Here is a 21,198-nt window from a genome sequence, read left to right as displayed (position 1 = left end):
TTTGCTTTAGTTACTGTGGCATATTGACTTCATTTGAATGTCTTTTTAAAAATTAATTATTTTTTAATTGAATGATAGTTGCTTTACAGAATTTTGTTGTTTCTGTCAAACCTTAACACGATGAATGTCTTTTTGGTAAGTGCGAGAGGTTTGGCCTTTATGCTTGGTCCACTGGTAGCAATTATATCATGAAATCCTAGGATAAATCCTGTTTTCCTTAAAGGGTTAGTTTTTAAAACATTTCTAAAAATAAGATTTTTGCTAGTGTTTCTGATTTTTGTCTTTATTCGTCAGTGAGATTGATGTTTAAGTTTTATTTTTATTCTCTTGTGTGCTTGCTTTGTATTTACCTCTCCGCAATTTACACTTACCCACATGATTTGCGCTCTCAGATACTGGTTCCAGAACTCTGTGCTATACATCCAATTCCAGCATCACTGTGGAGAAAAGCCGTCTGTCTCCCCAGCATACTCTACCGCCTTCACTGCCTTCTGACTGCAGAGGAGCTCAGAGCCCAGACAGCCAGCGATGCTGGTGTGGGAGTCAGATCACTTCCTGTGGATTTTAGGTATGCCTGTGCCGTGGGTCAGAAAACATGGCTCATGAAATCCTGCTTGCACTGACTTCAGTTCACAGTTTAATTTTATGTAGAATAATTTTTTAACAGATTGGAAAGAAATTGTGGATATCTATTTAATCCCTGAAATAGAGGCATCATTTGACTCCTAAGTGAACATCTGTGTGTCGAGTCATCCTTTTTGCTGATGCTCAGTAGGAGAGGAGAGCTTAAGGTCAAAACCAATGATTCCCTTTTCAGTGGTGGCAGTTTAAGTAAAAATGAAAAGAGTTGTTTGTCCCAGGGCTGACATTTTAAGGCTCTTCCTCTTTTATAAATCAAATATATGTTAAAGAGGAGCTGCCTCAGTGTGTGGTCTTCAGTTGTTCTCTTCTCACTGGTCAAGTCTCTGCATTCTAAGGAAATTATTGGTTTAATGACTCCGATTTATTTTGCTTATCCAGTTGGCAAGAGCAAGGTGGTTCAGGCACTGAGGAACTTGGTAATAGTACCAATCACTTACTACAGTGTCAAAAACTGGTTTAAGCACTATGGCTTATGTTAGATGATTTCATCTTTAGGGCAGTTCTATGAGATAGGAATTATTGGTTCCTCTTCCAGGGATGGTAGCTAAGGTACAGAGACATTGAGTAAATTACTCGAAATTCCCCAGCTAGTCACTCTGCTGGTCTGGAGTCCCAGTCTGTGGCCCCGGGTCCACTAGGCTGACCCCAGGCTTCATGAACTCAGCCCCACCCAGTGCTGCGGGGTTGCGAATAAACCAGCGCAGAGAACCATGTCCCACTGTGTGGTTTATACTGTGAAGAATTCCCAGTAGTGCTGATGTCTGCCTTGGAACCTTATTTCTCTTTAAGGTAGAAATATATTTATACTGATCTTTATCTAACTTTTACTCAGATTGCACTGGCCTCTTTGAAGGGTCTGATGAAAAGTTATAAAAAATGTCTTTGCAGATACCCTAACTTAGACTTCGGGTGGAAAAAATCTATCGACAGCAAATCTTTCATCTCAGTTGCTAACTCCTCTTCAGCAGAAAATGAGAATTACTGTAAGCATAGCACAATTGTCGTCCCTGAAAATGCTGCACATCAAGGTGCTAATAGAACCTCCTCTCTAGAAAATCATGACCAAATGTCTGTGAACTGCAGAACGCTGTTCAGCGAGTCACCTGGTAAGCTCCAAGTTGAAGTTGCAACAGATCTGACAGCAATTAATGGTCTTTCTTACAATAAAAGTCTTGCCAATGGCAGTTACGATTTAGCTAACAGAGACTTTTGCCAAGGAAACCATCTGAATTACTACAAGCAGGAAATACCTGTACAACCAACTACCTCATATCCCATTCAGAATTTATACAATTACGAGAACCAGCCCAAGCCCAGCGATGAATGTACTCTACTGAGTAATAAATACCTTGATGGAAATGCTAACACATCTACCTCAGATGGAAGTCCCGTGACGGCCGCCGTGCCTGGTACTACAGAGGCTGGGGAGGCGCCCCCGGACAGGACGGCTTCTGAGCAGAGCCCTTCTCCTGGGCACTCCTCGAGGACGCTCGGCCCCAACCCTGGGCTCATTCTTCAGGCTCTGACCCTTTCGAATGCCAGCGACGGATTTAACCTGGAGCGGCTCGAGATGCTTGGCGACTCCTTCCTGAAGCACGCCATCACCACGTATCTCTTCTGCACGTACCCCGACGCGCACGAGGGCCGCCTTTCCTACATGAGAAGCAAAAAGGTAAGGAGCCGTCCTTTAACCCTTGTGCAGTTAGAGGACTTACTCAGCGTGCCTTCCAGCGTCCGTGATCCAGAGGACTAGCAGAGGCCTGCTGCAGAGGCTGCCCCGCCCGGCAGGGCAGCAGGGGGCCTCCAGAGCACATGCACAGGAGAAGGAGAGTGCTGGTTCTCAGTCATGTCCGACTCTGTGTGACCCCACGGCCTGCAGCGCGCCAGGCTCCTCTGTCCATGGGACTCTCCAGGCAAGAGTGCTGGAGCGGGCTGCCATTCCTTTCTCCAGGGGGTCTTCCTGACCCAGGGATCGAACCTGGGTCTCCTGCATTGTAGGCAGATTCTTTACCAGCTGAGCCACCAGGGAAGCCCCGCATAGGAGGGACACTAAATGTGTGGAATTAAGATTCAGAGAAAAGAAATGAAGATACAAGAGAGGGGTTACAAGGTGCCAGGTACCTGCTTGGCACGTAACACACAAAGCTGCTGAGCACTTGGAAGGAGGGACTGTCACTTGTGATCAGGGAAGGCGTTAATGGAAGGACGTACGTTTATAGTGTGTAAACAGGGAACAGATGGCAGAGCGTGTCAGCACTCAGTGAATAAACCGTGGCAGCAGTCAAAAGTGTGGAAATACGTGGCACGGCCTAGACAGTCCGGCTTTCGAGACCTTGCTCTTGACCATTGCACCGACCTCTCCCTGCTGTTGTCCGTGACACTTGGCGCTGCACTGAGTGGTCCACAGACGTTCTCCATCCAGTCTTCTCAGCGAACCCCTGAGAGGTAGATGATAACACGGCCGCATCTTGCAGATGAGAAAACCCTTGCCTAGAGAGTTTTGTCGGCTCGTGCAGTTCACCTGGCTGGTCTGGGATGGTCAGGAGCGTGGCTGAGGCTGGAGCCCCAAGCGTTCCACACTCTTCCCTGCAGCCTCCTTAAGTAAAGAGGGTGCTTGCTGCAGGAGTAACCCCCAGAGCAGCCGGGCTCTGAGGGGCCAGTGCTGGGGGAGGCAGGAATGTTGGAGTCAAAGTGAAGTTAGGGCTTTCGGACTTCACAGACTCCGGTGGAATGTTCAGGTAGTTAAGAATGTAGGACTTAGATGCGGTCTAGGGGAATTGTCTTTTAAGAGTGCTAATTGAGAGCAAACGAGATTTCCCTGGGGTGGTTGCAGAGGTTGAGAGTGAGTAGAAAGTAACTGCATCCTCTTAGGTAGGAAAGAAATTATTTTCCGTTTTGACAGTCCTTCCATCCCGCTGCTCAGAAAGCTCTGACTCTTTACTTGCTGCGGAGATCGTTGTCACTCGCGCAGCGGGGTGCTGAAGGCCCTTTGGGCGTGCTCGACCCAGCCCTGCCGCAGCCAGTGGCCTCCCCAGCTGTCTTTCCCGGGCCTGCACACACCTGCTGCTGCTACTCTGCTGCTCGGCTCATGTCTCCATGTGAACGCGGCCCGCCCCGCCTTGTACCTCCCGTGGGCCCTCTCTGTGCTCTTTCTTCCTCCTCCATCCTGCGGACCATTTCCACTGACTTTGTAATTTCCATCCAAGTGCCTGTCGCATGTTATCCTCTCGTTGGCATCTGCGATGCTGTGGTCCCACGGTGTGGAGAGGGAAACTGGAGTCTACTTACACCATGCGGGTGGTGTGGGAAAGCCCTTCGGCCCGGAGTGAGCCTCGTGGGGGCTTCCCCCTCCCCATCCCGCAGGCTTCAGGGACCACTTCTCTGTCACATCCCAGCCAGTGCCTCTCCAGCGTGGGTGCTTGTTCAGGGGCGTTGAGTTACATGGGGGAAAGGGACTCGTGAAGTACTTACATAAAAAGGAGCCCAGTTTTCGGAAAATGAAATTGGCAGTTCTAGACCTTGGTGTTCAAGTAAAAACTAGGCAGAGACATAGCACTTTGAGTAGGTTATGGAGGAGATGAAGGCTGTAGAAAAAAATAGACCAGAGGGAAGACAGTGAAGCTGGCTTATTGATGTCAGTGAACATAGAATTCCTCTTTATTGCCTTTGCTCTGTTTTAAAATAGTTGAAATATCTTGAAATGCCATCCAAAACAAAAGAGTGATATTTGGGAAAGCATTGTAGTTGAAATCATATTTATAGTTTAGGTTCAAGGAACTTAAAAAATTATTTTAGTTCAGTTCAGTGCTGGTTTTTATTTTATAGCTAGAGTTTATGGTACTTCCACCTTTTATTTCATTGAGAATATTGGGACATTTTGGACTTGGTAGATTTCGATTATTTTCTATTTTGATAGCTCCAGTCAGCAGCTTGAGTTTTCTATCTTCAGATTACATGAGAATTTAATATTCCTATCATGAATAGGTAGAAAAACTGTAACTGATGACTAGTTATGGAATATGAAAAATCTGTAGATAAAAATTACATTAATGTCTTACATGAGTTTCCACAGTGATCATTTATGGATAAGTATTGCATAAATTTTTTTCTTTTGCAGGTCAGCAACTGTAATCTGTATCGGCTTGGAAAAAAGAAGGGGCTGCCCAGCCGCATGGTGGTGTCCATATTTGACCCCCCTGTGAATTGGCTTCCTCCTGGTTACGTAGTAAATCAAGACAAAAGTAACACAGAGAAATGGGAAAAAGATGAAATGGTAAGTTTCTCGTAACTGGGTGGATTTATTTTCTGGTGAGGGGGTAGAATCTTGTTCTATTAATTTTTTGTTTTTTTTTCCCCCAGTGTGTTTATAATAGAGTAGAAATTCAATATAGTAAATTAATTTCTTTTCACTGAATTTAGAACAGTGTTGTAACTGTGATAGAGAACAGTTTCTATTATCTTTCCTTGCCAAAGGCAAAAGAGTATCTGGTGTTGTGATTCAAAAAAAAAAAAGGGCTTAACTCTGTGACATTTCACTTGACTATTACATATTGCGATTTATCATAGATCCTTAGCTCTGTTCAGTGAAATCAGTAGCCTATAATCTCCAATTTGTCTGTGAAATGATTTCAGTAAAATCTTGCTTTTGCAGCTCAGGGCTTCCTCATTTCTCCTCTTGTGACCTTAAAAAAATAAAAATATGTAAAGGTTGTAGTTTCCTGGAAATGGTTTAAATCTTTCCAAAAACTTAAAAGAAGCCTGTGAACGTTAGCTGCTGCTGCGTTTCGTCTCATCTGGAGGCCACCAGAGGGCAGCTCGCTGGGCCTGGGAGCCCGGAGCTGTGGAAGCCCGCTGGCCAGGGCGGCTGGCTGGGAGGCCATCTTGCCAAGCAGTGTCATTTTTCAGACATTTATTTTGCATTAATGATGAACTGGTTAATTGTTACTTTATCTCTTTAAAGATCAGCAATGAGAATACGGTTTCTTTCACAAGTTATATTTTCTATATATATATATATTTTTTTTTCTCTCATCTTCTTTCTGACATGTATGCCCTAGATAATCTGTTTTTAAGTATTTCCAGGTAGCATGCTTGGTGACCCTGTTTTGATTTTGTAACCCATTCACTGAGTATATTTTTATACTTGTGCAGTGTTTGACTTATTATAGAAATTGGACTTACCTGGCAGAGCATTGAGTATTTTAATGCAAGTTGGGTTAGAAAAATTATATATGTTATTAATTTAGAAAGAAGCTTAGAGGAAAGTGTGTATGATTTTGAGAACTTCAGAGAAAATCTTGCATGTCTATGACAAAAATTCCAGAAACACTTATCCTGCTTAATAAATAGTCATAGTATCATTGGTGCTTTAAAAACTTTTTTTTGTTAGCATAAAGGTGATATTAGCATGTCCTTTTAATTAAAAAAAATTTTTTTTTTAAAGATGCAACATAAAGTTCGTATTTATTTTCCTTAGCATTTCAAATGGCCTGGTACTTTGATTTTTAGATTGCATTAAAATACTGTTTATGTTTTTATTTAATAATTTCTGTTTCTTGAAATAGACTGTTAGATGATACTGGGAAGCCTATGCTTAACCCACTCCTATTCTGCCTGCTTTGCGGCTCAGCAAGTAGGTTTACAGGAAAGCTTTGCGTACAGATGCCAGAGGTGGGAATAGCTTAGGTGGAAAGTGAACTTAAACTGTGGGAGCAAAGAGTTTCTTGCTGGTGTGTTTTTGTTTATTCTTAAAGAACTGGAAGTGCTCGTGGAAACCATTTAGTAAGGTAGAACCCCACTATTTTGCAGATAGAAAAACCGAAACCCAGAGACATTAAAGAACTTTGCACACGATCACACAGCTTATTTGTTGATAAAACCCCAGCCTTTTTTGCACTTTGCCAATTTTTGGTTATGGTAGCATCTTACTAAAGATATATAAGGGTTTTTTTAAAAATGAAAATATTATTGTCTTTTTTAAAATAAAAATTTGGCCTTTTTTTCCACCCCCTCCTTACGGACCAGATAGTCAAAAACATCTCATGTTACTCTGGGAAAGTATAAGGTTCTTATTAGGTAATAGTCCCTAGAGGTATCCACCATTATAGCTTTTTGTGTGTGTGTGTGTGTGTGTTCTTCCTTATTCTTGAAAAGAAATCATAAACTTTTTAATCAAAAAATATAAAGAAAGTTAGTTGTAGATACACGGCTTGGTTCATCGCACTTGTTTCTTTTCAGACAAATGCGCTGTTTGTATCTCTCTTGAAAAAAGTGCTCCACAGAAAGCTTGAAAACCTTTATGTCATAATACTCTGCAAAATTGTCACTATCAAAATTGAAGCACATCCTCCTGCCTTTCTCCCCAAGTAAAGTCTTCTTTCTTTTCCTTTTTTCACTGCACAACAGACATTTGGTGTCTTTCTGGCATTGCAGAAAAGGTCCATGGTTACTGAATCCTGGCCCGTTATTAAGATTGTCACTCACAAATAAGCTTTTGCCCGAGAAACTGGAATTAGCAAAGACCTTCTGACAGAAGTTGGATTGTTGTGTTTCATGTTAGTCTAAATTGTCTTCTATTTTTGTCAGTTATGCTATAATCTGTTACCCTGCAGGGAAAAGCATAATTTCTCAAATTCATAGCTTAGTTCATAGTGATCACTTTTAGTTTCCAAGCAAGGCAGTTTAGTTTTACATTGTAGCGAATGTGCTTGGATTTGAAGTGGCAATAGGGACAAAAACTTCATCAGGAAGCCCCACTGTACATTTTTAATGTTATAAAGAAAGTAATTTTATCTGTTTATATATTATACTCTTACTGAATTGCAGAGGTTATGCTTTTTCTACACCTGGAATTTAATTTTGTTAATTTGAAAATCTTTAAAAATTTCTTTTAAAACTTTGTCAGCAAAATTGAAGAGCTCTGTGATCGGCATATGAGAGCTTTCATTGTGTATCTTGCCAGAGTTATAATTCTTAGCTGAAGTTTTGCCTTGTGAGCCTTAATTTTAAACTTTATATCCGTGTATAAAATCCTTAACTTAAAGCTTCATACTAGATAAAGGTCATTTTATAACTTAGAAAATGAACATTCAAAGAACATGTTTTACTTTGTTTATATGATTAAATAACTTATTTTATGTTAATTGAAAACAAATGGCCATGATTTGAAAGTTGCCTTTTAGTATTTGTGGTTGTCATTTGAAATTATCCATAACCCTTGCTTTTATTGAGTCTCAAACCCTTTTAAAAACAGCAGCTATGTCTCCCCTCCTTCCCCATTCCCCCTCTTCCAGACAAAAGACTGCATGTTGGCTAATGGCAAGCTGGACGATGACTTTGAGGAGGAGGAAGAGGAGGAGGAGGACCTGATGTGGAGGGCTCCCAAGGAGGACGCCGACGATGAGGACGACTTCCTGGAGTACGATCAGGAGCACATCAAGTTCATAGATAACATGCTGATGGGGTCAGGGGCTTTCGTCAAGAAAATCTCGCTTTCTCCTTTTTCCGCCACCGATTCTGCATACGAGTGGAAAATGCCCAAAAAGTCCTCCCTGGGTAGTCTGCCATTCTCATCCGATTTTGAGGATTTCGACTACAGCTCGTGGGATGCGATGTGCTATCTGGATCCGAGCAAAGCTGTTGAAGAGGATGACTTTGTGGTGGGGTTCTGGAATCCATCAGAAGAAAACTGTGGCGTCGACACAGGGAAGCAGTCCATCTCTTACGACCTGCACACCGAGCAGTGCATTGCCGACAAGAGCATAGCTGACTGCGTGGAAGCCCTGCTGGGCTGCTATTTAACCAGCTGTGGCGAGCGGGCTGCTCAGCTTTTCCTCTGTTCGCTGGGGCTGAAGGTGCTCCCGGTAATTAAAAGGACTGATCGGGAAAAGGCCATGTGCCCGACCAGGGAGAATTTCACCAGCCAACAAAAGAACCTTTCAGGGAGCCGTACGGCCGCCTCTGGAGCCGGCTACCGAGCCTCTGTGTTGAAAGACTTGGAGTATGGGTGTTTGAAGATCCCCCCGAGGTGTATGTTTGATCACCCCGATGCAGACAGGACACTGCGTCACCTGATCTCGGGTTTTGAAAATTTCGAAAAGAAAATCAACTACAGATTCAAGAATAAGGCTTACCTTCTACAGGCTTTTACACACGCCTCCTACCACTACAATACGATCACGGGTAAGGAGCCCCAGACCACAGCTTGCTGCTCTAAAAATGAGGCCTGGTGTTAATTGGATCAACCCGTAAAATAATGTAAAGAGAATAATCTGTGTATGTACAGACTTAGAGCCTAATATGCACGGTTGGGGGAGGAAGCGCAGGAAAATGAAAGCAGTCCTTTTTTCCCTCTTCTTTCTGGGCTGTTCCTAAACTTTGATAGTTGGGAGCAGAGCTGTCTTAGCAGCTCACGTCATTTTCTGTGCAGCATAGTTAGATTTGAGCCTAGTATTGTGATGTGTTTTTGCTGTTTTATCCTGCCCCACTGCCTTTATGGTGTCCGGTCACTGCTGCTTCAGGTTCTTAAATAATTTATTCCTATATCCTGGATGTGTCCCCATGTCTTTTTATTGTTCTTCCTGAACAAAAAGGCCCCTCTCTTAAGGTCTTTTAAAGTCTAAAGAGGAATCGATTAAAAGAAACTCTTGGCACAGGAAGGTTTCATCGCCCTTGCTCTGTTCTTCCCATCGCCTGCTTTGCAGTAAGCTCCATGTTTCTTTCTCTCCTTTATTTAATCGACTCCCAGTCCGTTCGATTAGAAGGGAGAATAGGCGCCTAAAACCAAAACCAGCTTCAGATTGTGAAACAGCGAGAGTCTGGAGTTTTTTTTTCTTTTTCCCCTCTATGTCAGAGTCACAAGCGCTTGAATTCAGAAAACCGAAGCTGAGTATAACGTTTGTATAAGACAAACAATGTAGGTTAAGATGATCAGAAGAATGTAAAACCAAAAGTGAAAAATTATCTGGCTTAGACTAGAAACGCTGGTGAAACTGAAGCCTGTTTTTCTTTGTGGAGAAGAAACGAGGCCTGGTTTTCTACCGCACTCTCGTGGAAGGAGCCCTGGGCTCTACTTGGTCTCAGCCCTCGCTTCTGAGCTCATTGGGCACGAGGGGGCCGCTCACTTAATCTGTTCCCACCTGGGTTTCTACAGTTGAACGGCTCCTTTTAAATCAGTGTGAGAAAATAGAAGTGTTGGTTAGTGTTGATAAAGTCTCCCATTTTCACATTGATCATTTTTGCTGAAGGTCTCTGCTTGCCCCTGCTATTCTCCTTCTTGATTTGTGTCAAATTCACCATTTTTTATTCAGTTTGAGAAGAAGGTCTTCTTGTACTGTCATCTTGTGTAACAAATGTAACCCAGGAGTGGTGAGGTGTGTATCACCCCCACACTTCGCAGAGTGTGAGTGGACAGTGCCCAGTGGTGGTATCGGAGCGTGGGGAGGGGACACGTGCAGGGTCTGACGTTGCTAGATGCGGATCATGATGGAGGCTTTAGAATGATGCCCCAGCACCTACCTGGCCAGCAGAGAGCCAAAGGAAGAGGCTCAGTGAAATGATGTCACTTGGGAAATGCCTTTTTCTTAATGAGCGTTAGTCTTTTGGCAACTTAAGGGTTTTATGACCCCAATTTATATATCAGAAGTGTGCTTAATTTGCCATTAGAACTTAATTTCCAGAAGCTTCAATAGGATGTCGTTTAGTAATTCTGTCATTGAAGAATATATGTGTAAATGGAACCCCCTTCTCAATAAAGGTCTTTTCAGTGGGTCTTGGGGGAGTCCATCCTTTAACTGAGTTATTATTTGGAAATCGTGTTGGTGGTTTTGCTGGCTCTCATGGCTTCCCTTTGAATCTTCCTTCAGATTGTTACCAGCGCTTAGAATTCCTGGGAGATGCAATTTTGGACTACCTCATAACCAAGCACCTTTATGAAGACCCACGGCAGCACTCCCCAGGGGTCCTGACTGACCTGCGCTCTGCTCTGGTCAACAACACCATCTTCGCGTCGTTGGCTGTGAAATATGACTACCACAAGTACTTTAAGGCCGTTTCTCCCGAGCTCTTCCACGTCATCGACGATTTCGTGCAGTTTCAGCTCGAGAAGAACGAAATGCAAGGAATGGATTCCGAGGTTAGTGCCGTTTTAAGAGACGTTGAGTTCAGTGTTTAAAATAAAGCCTTCCAACTAGGCTTCTCAACACAGCCATCCAAAGAGCCAGCTGAAGGCCAGGGTTGTGGTCCTCAGCACGCTCTGTGTTCTCCAGGAAACCTACATGGGTCATAGTCTTCAGGCAGCCCTTTTAAACTTGGCCACAGGTACTGTGGTCATTCTGGTGAGGAGAAGGAGCCAGGGGCTTCCAGCAGCTTCATCCTCAGTCCTTGATGTGGGCTTCCGGTATTCAGGCATGCCAGAGAGGTGCACCGCGCCCCCCTGACCCCCACTGTGGGCTTCCGGTATTCAGGTACACCAGAGAGGTGTACCTCGCCCCCTCCCCACCCCCCAGTGTGGGCTTCCGGTATTCAGGCACGCCAGAGAGGTGCAGCCCCCCGACCCCAGTCCCCAAAAAAGCTTTAACCTTAGTGAGAGCTCAGCATGGTGGATTCTGCCCTTTCTCTGTTTAAAATAGATCAGAAATATTTGCTCTATCTCAGGTAAGCATCACGAATGTACATCCTGCTTCTCTTGAAATGGGGAAATCTCATTTAAAAAGCAAACTTCTAAAATTTTAGGGATTGGAATTTGATAGACGTCTATTGTAGGTTCAGCCAAAGGTCCTTTTGGTGATGGAGCTAATTCTCGTTTGTGTGTGTGTGTGTGTGTGTGTGTGTGTGTGACCTGTTTTGAAGTTTTATAAGGAAAGATTTTGCTGAGATCTTTCCAGCCTCTGATTCTTCACTAACATCCATCCACATACCTGGGTACCCAGGGGAGCCCTCTCATTTCTTCTTTTCATTCCGACCCCTCTGTTCTTTCCGTAGATTTCTTACGAGAACTCAGGGAATCCATTCGTAACTCTGGTAGCCACTGTAATTATTCTTTCTTGACTGTGTACCTCCCTGTTGTTAGTTACACAAACTTTGTTAAGGAGGAGTGCACTTCCTTGGTGTCCTATGAGAGAAGTGGGGAGCCTGGGTTTGGAGGTGGAGCCACAGGGCGGAGGGTCAGGCGGTGCATTGGGTGTCGGGTGTGCTGAAGGAGGGGCATAGCTGATACCCTTCCTCCCTCTTCCTCCTGGTACACTCTTCCGAATTAGTGGCCTGAGGTGGAGTACAGCCAGCAGTGAGACCAGGAGTCACAGCCACCTCAGGTACATTCAGTATTGCTTCTAGTCTCCTCCTGTAGAAATGCGTAAGCTTAGAAGTTGAGGAATTAGCTAAAACTAACCTTATCTTTTGACTTCCCTGGTGATTTAGTGGTTAAGACTCAGCTTCCAATGAAGGGGGCACAGGTTCGATTCCCTGCTTGGGAAAATAAGGTCCTTGGTCAAAAAAACCTTTGATGACAGTTGGACTTACTGGCTTTTGCTAGTTTTTGTTCATTCTTTTCCTGCCCTTTGTTTATATAAACATATTTATGGAAGTTACGAAAAAGTGATGGGGAATGTCATGTCTGGCTTCTCTAACTTACTGTTGGATCTTAAGAAAGTCTTCACCTTTCTGGGCCTCAGTTTCCTCATTTGTAAAAGAAGAGAATTAAATTTGGTGAAGAAAAAAAAGTGGGGTCACTCAGTCATGTCTGACTCTTTGAGACCCTGTGGACTGTAGCCTACCAGGCTCCTTTGTCCATGGGATTTTCCAGGCAAGAGTACTGGAGTGAGTTGCTGTTTCCTTCTCCAGGGGATCTTCCCAACCCAGGGATTGAACCGGGGTCTCCCGCTTTGCAGGCAGACGCTTTACCATCTGAGCCACAAGTAGATACTTGTAAACTTGTTAAGTTTTAAAATTCCCATCCACAGCAGTAAGTTGCCTTGTTTTTCCAGTAGTCAGCATTATAAACCCACTGTATAGAATTTTGTGTGGCTAAGCAATCCATTTAGACATGGCTCTCCTCTCTTTTTATTTCTCTTTCACAAGTAATTTGTATTTTATAAAATAAAAGAACCAAAATTATCATTTTGTGATGTTTCATTGTTAATGTATATAAACATAAACTTGCATAACATACGAAATGAAATTCTATCACACATGCTTTGTTCTTCTTCTTTGATATACTGTGGGTGATTTTCTCCAATCATTATTAATTGGGGTTATGACTTTTAGTAGGCTACACGCTAGTGAGTATATGGCTGAAGTGTAATGTGTTCCAACAGCTCCTTCGTGGCTGGATGGTTAACGTATTTTCAGTTAGGGTTTTAATAAACATGTATGTGATAAATACACATAAATATCCAGCTACCCTCTTAAGATGAGCTCCTGGAGACGGAATTGCCACATCAAAGAATTAGGAACTTTTAAAAGGCATTTGCTGCCTATGTAAATTTTTATTCTATTAATTTGAATACCTACTATGTGTCAGGTTCTCTGTCATAGTGATTTATTAAGCGGTTTAATAAAAGGAGAGCTGGGAGGAAAACATCTTCCAAACAGAATTTCCCTGTCAGAAAGTGGCGGTTTGCCCTCCTGCAGCAGCGCGCACCCTTGCTCACACTGCGTGGATGAGGGTTCTGCTGGCTCCTGGCCGGGCTGCCGGCGGGCAGAGCTGTTTTAGCACTCAGTTCTGTGATTGTGCGTGAATGTGAATTTTTTTTTTCATAAATTTATTGACTGTTACAGTTTGTGGTAGGGTTGTCTTTGGTTTTATTTGAAAGTCATCTTTTTTCCCCCTTGCTGAATACAGAATGCTAAATAGAGAAGGGCTTTTTTTTTCTTAAGTGAAAACTTTTTTTTAAGATAAGGTAATGTTTGGACTCATTGGGAAAGACCCTGATGCTGGGAAAAACTGAAGGCAAAAGGAGAAGAGGTGGCGAGGATGAGATGGTTAGGTAGCGTCACGGACACAGTGGATATGAATTTGAGGAAACTCTGGGAGCTAGTGGAGGACAGAGGAGCCTGGTGTGCGATAGGGTATGGGGTCTCAGAGTCAGACACAGCGACAGCTTTTATGAAGAGCCTATTACAGTGTAGTTGGCCTGTCATAATTGTTTGGTGGTGTTGCCCTCGTTAAAGAGATGGTAGGAGTCACATCCAAGAAAAGAAAAACATCTCTTGAGACTGCCTTTCTAGGAGGCCTTTCTGCTTACAAGTTTCTTTTCTCACTATAATAGCTTAGGAGATCCGAGGAGGATGAAGAGAAAGAAGAGGATATTGAAGTTCCAAAGGCCATGGGGGATATTTTCGAGTCACTTGCGGGCGCCATTTACATGGACAGCGGGATGTCGCTGGAGACGGTCTGGCAGGTGTACTATCCCATGATGCGGCCGCTGATCGGTATGGCTGGCTCCCCTTCGAAAGAAGCAGGATCACAATTCAAAGCAACTTAAAAAAAAAAAAAACAAGCAGATTAAGCACGTTATTCTTTCATTTTGATTACAGAAAAATTTTCTGCAAATGTGCCCCGTTCCCCTGTGCGAGAATTGCTTGAAATGGAACCAGAAACTGCCAAATTCAGGTAAGCAAAAGTGTGCATGGAAGAGCATTAACTCACTGAAAAACAAGGGGGAAAGTCCTCAGAGATGCCATACACTCACGGTTTTGAGGAAATACTCACCCTGGGCCATGCTGTCCCTCGGTTGCCATTTGCAGCCTGATTCACTGGCTCTTTTTGCTCCCGGGAAGTGAGAAGGAAGTGGCAGCACCATCTGTTGGCAGTGGGAGGCTGTCAGAACGCACGTTTCCCCTGTGCGGTGTCAGCTTCTCCAGGGGACTCTCAGCCTGAGAGTACGTACTTGGTGCTGATTGACAATAACAATAAATACTTCTGGCTTCTCATTCGAGCTGCTTGGCTCTTTTGCAGCCCAGCTGAGAGAACCTACGATGGCAAGGTCAGAGTCACCGTGGAAGTGGTCGGGAAGGGGAAGTTCAAAGGCGTTGGCCGAAGTTACAGGATTGCCAAGTCTGCCGCAGCAAGAAGAGCCCTGCGAAGCCTCAAAGCTAATCAACCTCAGGTTCCCAACAGCTGAAAACCCCTTTTTAAATTTAAAAAAAAAAAAAAAAAAAGGAAAGCAGAATTAAGGTGGAAAATATTTAAGTTGAAAAGGATGATTTAAAACTGATAGGGAGTGGAACGAGTTGAAGGCAGAACGTAAAGTTTGTTTGATAACAAGATAGACTACAGAATAAAACATTTAACCTATGTAAAAAATTTTGGAACTAACCGTAGTTTTAGTTTTTTGCGCAAACACAATCTTTCTCGTCTTCTTTCCTCACTTCTGCTTTGTTTAAATCACGAGAGTGCTTTACTGATGACATTTTCGCAAGTGTTCAAAGTGATTCTTGACCGTTTTTGTCTTGTTTCATTTTAGTTTAATTTCTGTCGGTTTTGCTTAGAGTTAGGAGGCCAAGGAGCTTAAACCTGAAACAGCACCCCCCCACCCCGACAACGGGTTCTGTTGAGAGCTCTGGGCACCCATCAGCGTGCGTGGCAGAGCCCGCCCTGCGGCATCGATAAGCCGAGTAGAGGGATGCGGTTCGAGAGAGGAGTGCTCTCTCTCCTTCCACGTTGCATTGCGTAAGACGATGCTTCCCGGTCGCTATTGCACTTATTAGTAAGGGACAGACTGTTGATCAGCATGGGCCGGCATGTTGGCAGATCACATCCTAGTTTTCTCATGCCATGTTGTCTTGCATAAAAGAGGTTCTTGCCTTAAAAGTAAAATCCTTGTGGATATTCTTTCACTTCTGATCTTTCTGGAACAAACCGTTTCACATTCCCTTCATTCTGTTTATTATGCATTAGACCTCGAGACAGCGTGATACTTCATGACTCACTAGTATAGCTGTAACCTAACTAATGACAGGATTATATGAGAATTTCTGTCAGGTGTACTGAAGACATTTTCAAAATTAGAATATGTAACCTATGGATTTTTTAAAAGATACATCATAAGAATCATCTTTGGCTAAATACCCCACTTTTACTAGAAACCTCCAGCTAGGTAGTTCCACGGATGGAAATTGTCTATGGCAAATAAACCTTGCCCTGTAGGCTGTTGCTCTAACAAAATAAACTTTATACATATCACACCTAAAATATGCTGCAGATCTTATAATGGATTGGTTACTTACGTAAAGAAGCAGAACAGAGCACCTTACCCTTCGTCTTCTCACACACATTTCTTACTCTGCTTTCACAGTGCTGCGTGCTTCACCTACCAAAGCTGCTCTGTTACCGCCATGGAAGTTTAATGTTTGCGATAAACTGCCGTAATTTTGATATGTCTGTGATTTAGGCCATTAATTTAGGTAAACTAGCTCATTGTTTCCATCTTTGGAAAAGGAAGAAAAAAGACACTTTTAGGCATTTGCCTAAGTTTCTTTGATTAGACTTGTAGGCACTCTTCACTTAAATACCTCAGTTCTTTTCTTTTGCATGCATTTTTTTTCCCCTCCCCGTTTGGTGCTATGTTTATGTATTATGCTTGAAATTTTAATTTTTTTTTTTGCACTGTAACTGTAATACCTCTTAATTTACCTTTTTAAAAGCTGTGGGTCAGTCTTGCGCTCCCACCAACGTACCAGTAGAGTTTTGCTGCAATTGCCCCTTAATTATGCTTGAAATTCAAGAAAGCTGAGCAGAGGCGTCTCGTAATTTCCAGCACATCATTCTGAACGTGGCGCCTCATATAATGCTGCATTGATATTTTGAATTGCAGTCGAATACTGTACTTCTTGCTTTATCTGCGCCACCCACCCCCAGAGAAACACCTCTGCACGCGTACACCCAGAAACCTATCCGCTCCGCTTTCTAAGGAGACCTGAGTGAAGGGAGCATTCCGCTTCTCCCACGTGATTTGTCGTCTCCAACCTTAAACTTCCACTGAGATCTCAGTTACTAAACGAGCTTTAGAGCAAATTTATTTGGATGGACATGTTTTTTAAAAATTTAATTCTGATTCGGAACCTTCGATTTCTATTTGATTTTTTTTTTTAGACACCTCCATGTAAGATCTCCTGACAATGTAAAACCAAGCGCTTCTTGAATTACGTAACTGTAAATGTGTACACTTAACAAGTAAGGCTGGATATGAATTTTCCTTGTGAGGGTGATTCGTGATGAAGCTGTATCACAAATCTCTTGATAATTATAAACTACCTGCTGCCAGGAGTTTAGGGCCTTGCCTTGTGTCTAATGCACTAATCCCAGTGTCGAGGCGTCCTCTGGCCTCCTGGCACCAAAATCAGATTGTTTCAGAGTTACAGTCCCCGTTGGGAGAAAAATGCCTCAATATATTTTGTAACCTTAAGAAGAGTATTTTTTGTTAATACTAAAAAGTTCAGACTTGGATAAGATTAGGTCACACAGTCTCAGGGGTTCAAATTTCCTGCTATCATTCAAAATGTTTTATCAACAGCAGACTTTAGCTATTGCTTTTTTTTTTTTTTTTCTCCTTTTGGTTGGAGGACAGTAGCTGATTTTAGTTTGTGACTCACACTTTGAAGCAATCTCTGATCCCCTGGTTCTTAAGTTGGAAAATCAAAACTCTGATGTAGATATACAAAATGGTTATGAATGCTGTTGTGCTGCTGATTTTTTAATGCTGTAAACTTCCCCCCAGTTCAGCTTACTGAAATGTTTTGCATCCATTTAATTAAGGGATAAAAAACAAAAAATTGCTCTCTGTCGCCCCACTCGACCACCTTGTCTGTCGTCCTTTTGTTCCTGTGATTGCCATGTGAGACCCGGTGTGATCTGGAGTCCCCGCTGGTGGGCGGTGTGGTTGTACGGCCAGCACACGCGGGAAGGACTGGGCGGGCACGTTTTGAAAAGCAACTGCAGAAATTCCTTACGATGATTGTGTGGAGGTTAGTTGGCATGAACCTTCATTGTAAATGTTTTTTGATTTTTTTTTTTTTTAAATAATACTTTCAGCAGTCCTGACTATGCTGCGTTTTGTAATAGCTTTTTCCTTCTCTGTTCTGTTCATGTAGCACAGATAAGCATTGCACTTGGTACCATGCTTTACCTCATTTCAAGGAAAATATGCTTAACCGAGAGGAAAAAATGTGGTTTGGCCTCGCTGCTGTTTTGATAAACCGAATTTGAAAAAGAGATAATTATAACGCCTGCCATGTGTCATATACTTGCACAACTTAAATAGGTCATTTTTGTCTGTGGCATTTTTACTGTTTGTGAAAGTATGACAAAGATTTGTTAACTCTTAATTATGTTTTAAAGATGTTTGTTAACTTTTTCTTTTCTCTTTTACGTTATGTGAAATGATTAAATTTAGAACGACCTCTAACACTCCTGTAATTATCTTTTAAAATGCTAATATTTTTCCTCTCTTCATAATAGCTTGCCCTCAGAAAGATTCAAACTACCCTGCCTACATAGCAAGAGACTGGGAGGCTACTCCGGTTCTGTTGGTTTCGTTCATAAGTACAGTTATTCACACGGCAGTCAGCTCTCTGAGTCATCGCCTGACGTTGGCCGGTGACTGCAGAGTGCGGAGACTAACAGAGATGCAGACCCACCGCAGTTCAGTCTTCAGGCCCCGTTGATTTAAAACTTTCTATCTTGCTCTGTTAGGGCATCTAATCCTTTTACACAACATTTAAGCCACCAGACTGAGACCTTGACATCTTCATTTCACACAGCATCTGAAGTTCTGTTAGCGCCCTGAACCAGTTTGTGTTCGCTGCGGAACTGAAACTCATGTCTTGTTTATTACCTATATGGTTATTTTAATTACATTTAAATAGGTATATTTTTTCAACCACTGATTGCTTTTCAGGAACTTAATTATTTCCAAATAAATTTCTTTATTTTATATTGTACATGAGAAGTTTTTAAGATATGTTTAAGACCAAGAATATTGAAATGATTTTAAAAGTTGTTGGAATTTGCCAGTAGCAATACCTAGGGAATTTGCATTGAGACTATTGTATTTTCCACTAGAGGTGAAAATGATGTTTTGAAACTAACTTGTAAATATATTTTAATCATCGTGTTTTTGGTTTTTTTCCCCCCTCTAGTCCATTTTTATTTGGACATCACCCACCATTTAAATTTTCTAGATGCACTCAGAATTCACTGCAGCAGCAGGTCACATAGCAAAAATGCAAAGGTGAACAGAAGGTGAAATTTCTGGCTTTTCTGCTGTAAATAGAACGAAAGAAAAATGACTAAAATCAAGTAAGACTAACATATATAATTTGATTGACAAAACACTTACCATCACGTGCTGCAGCTGTTTTTAAGCAGCATGATGTGATTCATTCATACAGGAGCCACGCTGCAGAAATTCGCAGTCTGCACCTTAAGGGTCACGATTACCTTTAGTCGTTTTTTGGTTTTGTTTTTTTGTTTTTGTTTTTTTTTGTAATAATTGTAGCCAAGTAAATTTCCAATAAAGTTATGGTCTGTTCACTTTGTGTCCTTTTGACTTTTTATTTTCTTGTTTTGATTGATTTTGAGTGGATGATAGCACCTAGATAGTTGTAGCAGAAATTTTCTTGAAAATGTTTTGATTCCATGGTCACCTGAAAATGTGTCCTTTAAAAGGGTAAAATGTTTACCAAGTTCTACTTCATGCGCCGGTTGAGTTCTACTTCATCTGCTGGTAGCGTCATCAACTAACACTTGCCTTGTTCTTTTCAGACTTACATACTGTCAGTGTGATTTTCTGAAATTCTGCCACGTTGACTGATGGATTCCAGGTCCTGGATTATTTATGGCACGTTCGACACATTCCTTAAGTAAATTTAGTTATTCTGAAGTCAAGTGGACAAAATGCTCAAGCTTCTAGATTTTTAGGAGTCACTTTCAGTATATTATTGGTTAAGAAAGAATTCTATTATTTCAGGCTTTGAGCTAACCTCTTTGTAACTCAGTAAACCGAGCACTAAAAGGAACGACTCGGCTGGAGGAGCAAGACGACAAGTAGAAGTTTCTTAAAATGAGGAAAAAAAAAATTCCATTTTCTTTCATAAGGGTTTAAATTAATATCTTCCTTTTCTCTCCCTCTGACTTCTCTAAACTGAAGGAGAAAAAGTACGTGTTTTTGAAAATTTTATTTATTTTTAATTGAAGGAGAATGGCTTTATAATACTGTGTTGGTTTCTGCCATACATCAACATGAATCAGCCGTAGGGATATATATATATGTCCCCTCCCTCTTGAACCTACGTCCCACCCCATCCCACCCCCTTAGGGTGTCACAGAGCCCTCGTTTGGGTTCCCTGAGTCGTACAGCAAATTCCCATTGACTGTATTTCACTGATGGTAGTGTATGTGGTCCCACGTTACTCTCTCCATCCATCCCACCCTCTCCTTCCTGCCCCCACCTGTGTCCATAAGTCTGTTCTCTGTGTCTGCATCTCCCCTGCTGCCCTGCAGATAGGTTCATCAGTGCTGTCTTCCTAGATTTCAAATAATATGCATTACTATGTGATATTTGTCTTTCTGTGTAATAGGCTCTAGGTTCATCCACCGCAGCTTCTTTATCCGTTCATCTGTCGATAGACATCTAGGTTGCTTCTGTGTCCTAGCGATTGTAAATAGCACTGCAGTGAACGTTGGGGTACGTGTGTCTTTTTCAATTTTGGTTTTCTCAGGGTATTTGCCTAGTAGTGGGCTTGCTGGGTCATATGGTAGTTTTATTCTTAGTTTTTTAAGGAATCTCCATGGTGTCTTGCAGTACGTGTGTTTTCCTCCTGAGGACTTTTGCTCAGCGTTGTGTGCTTGCCCACGTCAGTATTACTGCCTGGGATCCACTGCATGCTGCAGACCACGCCTGAGACCACAGCCCTCTCCCTTCCCCTGGCTGGCCTCTCCCGTGGCTGGAAGAGGGGACACGGGCAGGCCAGGCAGGTCAGCGTACAGGTCGTGGTGTGCATGGAAAGGATCCAGATAGAAATGAACTTTTCCTTTTCGTGGATCCATGAGCGTGTAATATAGGTGTTGGGTGCAATGGCAGATGCTGGTCATAGCCCCCTGGGGTGGGGACTGAGTTGTGACCCCTGCAGAGATATCAGGAGCAAGGGGTACCTTCGTGGCAGACAGGCAGCCAGGAGTGCTCCTGACCTGTGTGTAAGGCCATGTGGGAACAACTTTTAGATCTTTGTTTGTTTGTTTGTTTGTTTTTTCTGTGGCAAATTACACATAAAACTCACCATAGAGACATAAGTTTAGAACATATGGACACTGAGTACATTCACATTCATTGTTCTGCAGCCATCAGAACCTGGTTCCAGAACTTTTCTTCATCCCAAACCTGAACCCTGTCCCTATTAAACACTAACTCCCATCCCTTCCTTACCCCAGTCTTGGTATCCACCCGTTCTGTGACATCAATACTTTCTGTCTCTGAGTCTGACTGTTCTAGATGATTACATATAAGTGGAATCAGGCAACATTTATCCTCCAGCATCTGGCTTGTTTATTAAGGGCCAGCT

At 42.6% G+C, this 21,198-nt stretch overlaps 1 protein-coding gene across 8 annotated transcripts in view; it reads left to right on the top strand.

Moving 5' to 3' along the window:
- DICER1 (dicer 1, ribonuclease III) overlaps positions 1-19,171 on the top strand; it is a 73,637-nt gene extending 54,466 nt beyond the window's left edge. For all 8 annotated transcript variants that reach the window (XM_060401914.1, XM_060401915.1, XM_027957367.3 and 5 more), the window contains 8 exons: positions 393-568; positions 1,531-2,314; positions 4,760-4,915; positions 7,935-8,823; positions 10,506-10,774; positions 13,908-14,070; positions 14,176-14,251; positions 14,597-19,171. In XM_060401914.1, coding sequence (XP_060257897.1) covers positions 393-568; positions 1,531-2,314; positions 4,760-4,915; positions 7,935-8,823; positions 10,506-10,774; positions 13,908-14,070; positions 14,176-14,251; positions 14,597-14,762 — 2,679 coding nt within the window. In that variant the 3' untranslated portion in view covers positions 14,763-19,171. The remainder of the gene's footprint in view (positions 1-392; positions 569-1,530; positions 2,315-4,759; positions 4,916-7,934; positions 8,824-10,505; positions 10,775-13,907; positions 14,071-14,175; positions 14,252-14,596) is intronic.
- The last annotated feature ends 2,027 nt before the right edge of the window (positions 19,172-21,198 follow it).

This window comes from Ovis aries, chromosome 18, assembly GCF_016772045.2.
Source record: "Ovis aries strain OAR_USU_Benz2616 breed Rambouillet chromosome 18, ARS-UI_Ramb_v3.0, whole genome shotgun sequence".
Lineage (NCBI taxonomy): Eukaryota > Metazoa > Chordata > Mammalia > Artiodactyla > Bovidae > Ovis > Ovis aries.
This window is presented reverse-complemented; position numbering and strand designations above follow the sequence as displayed.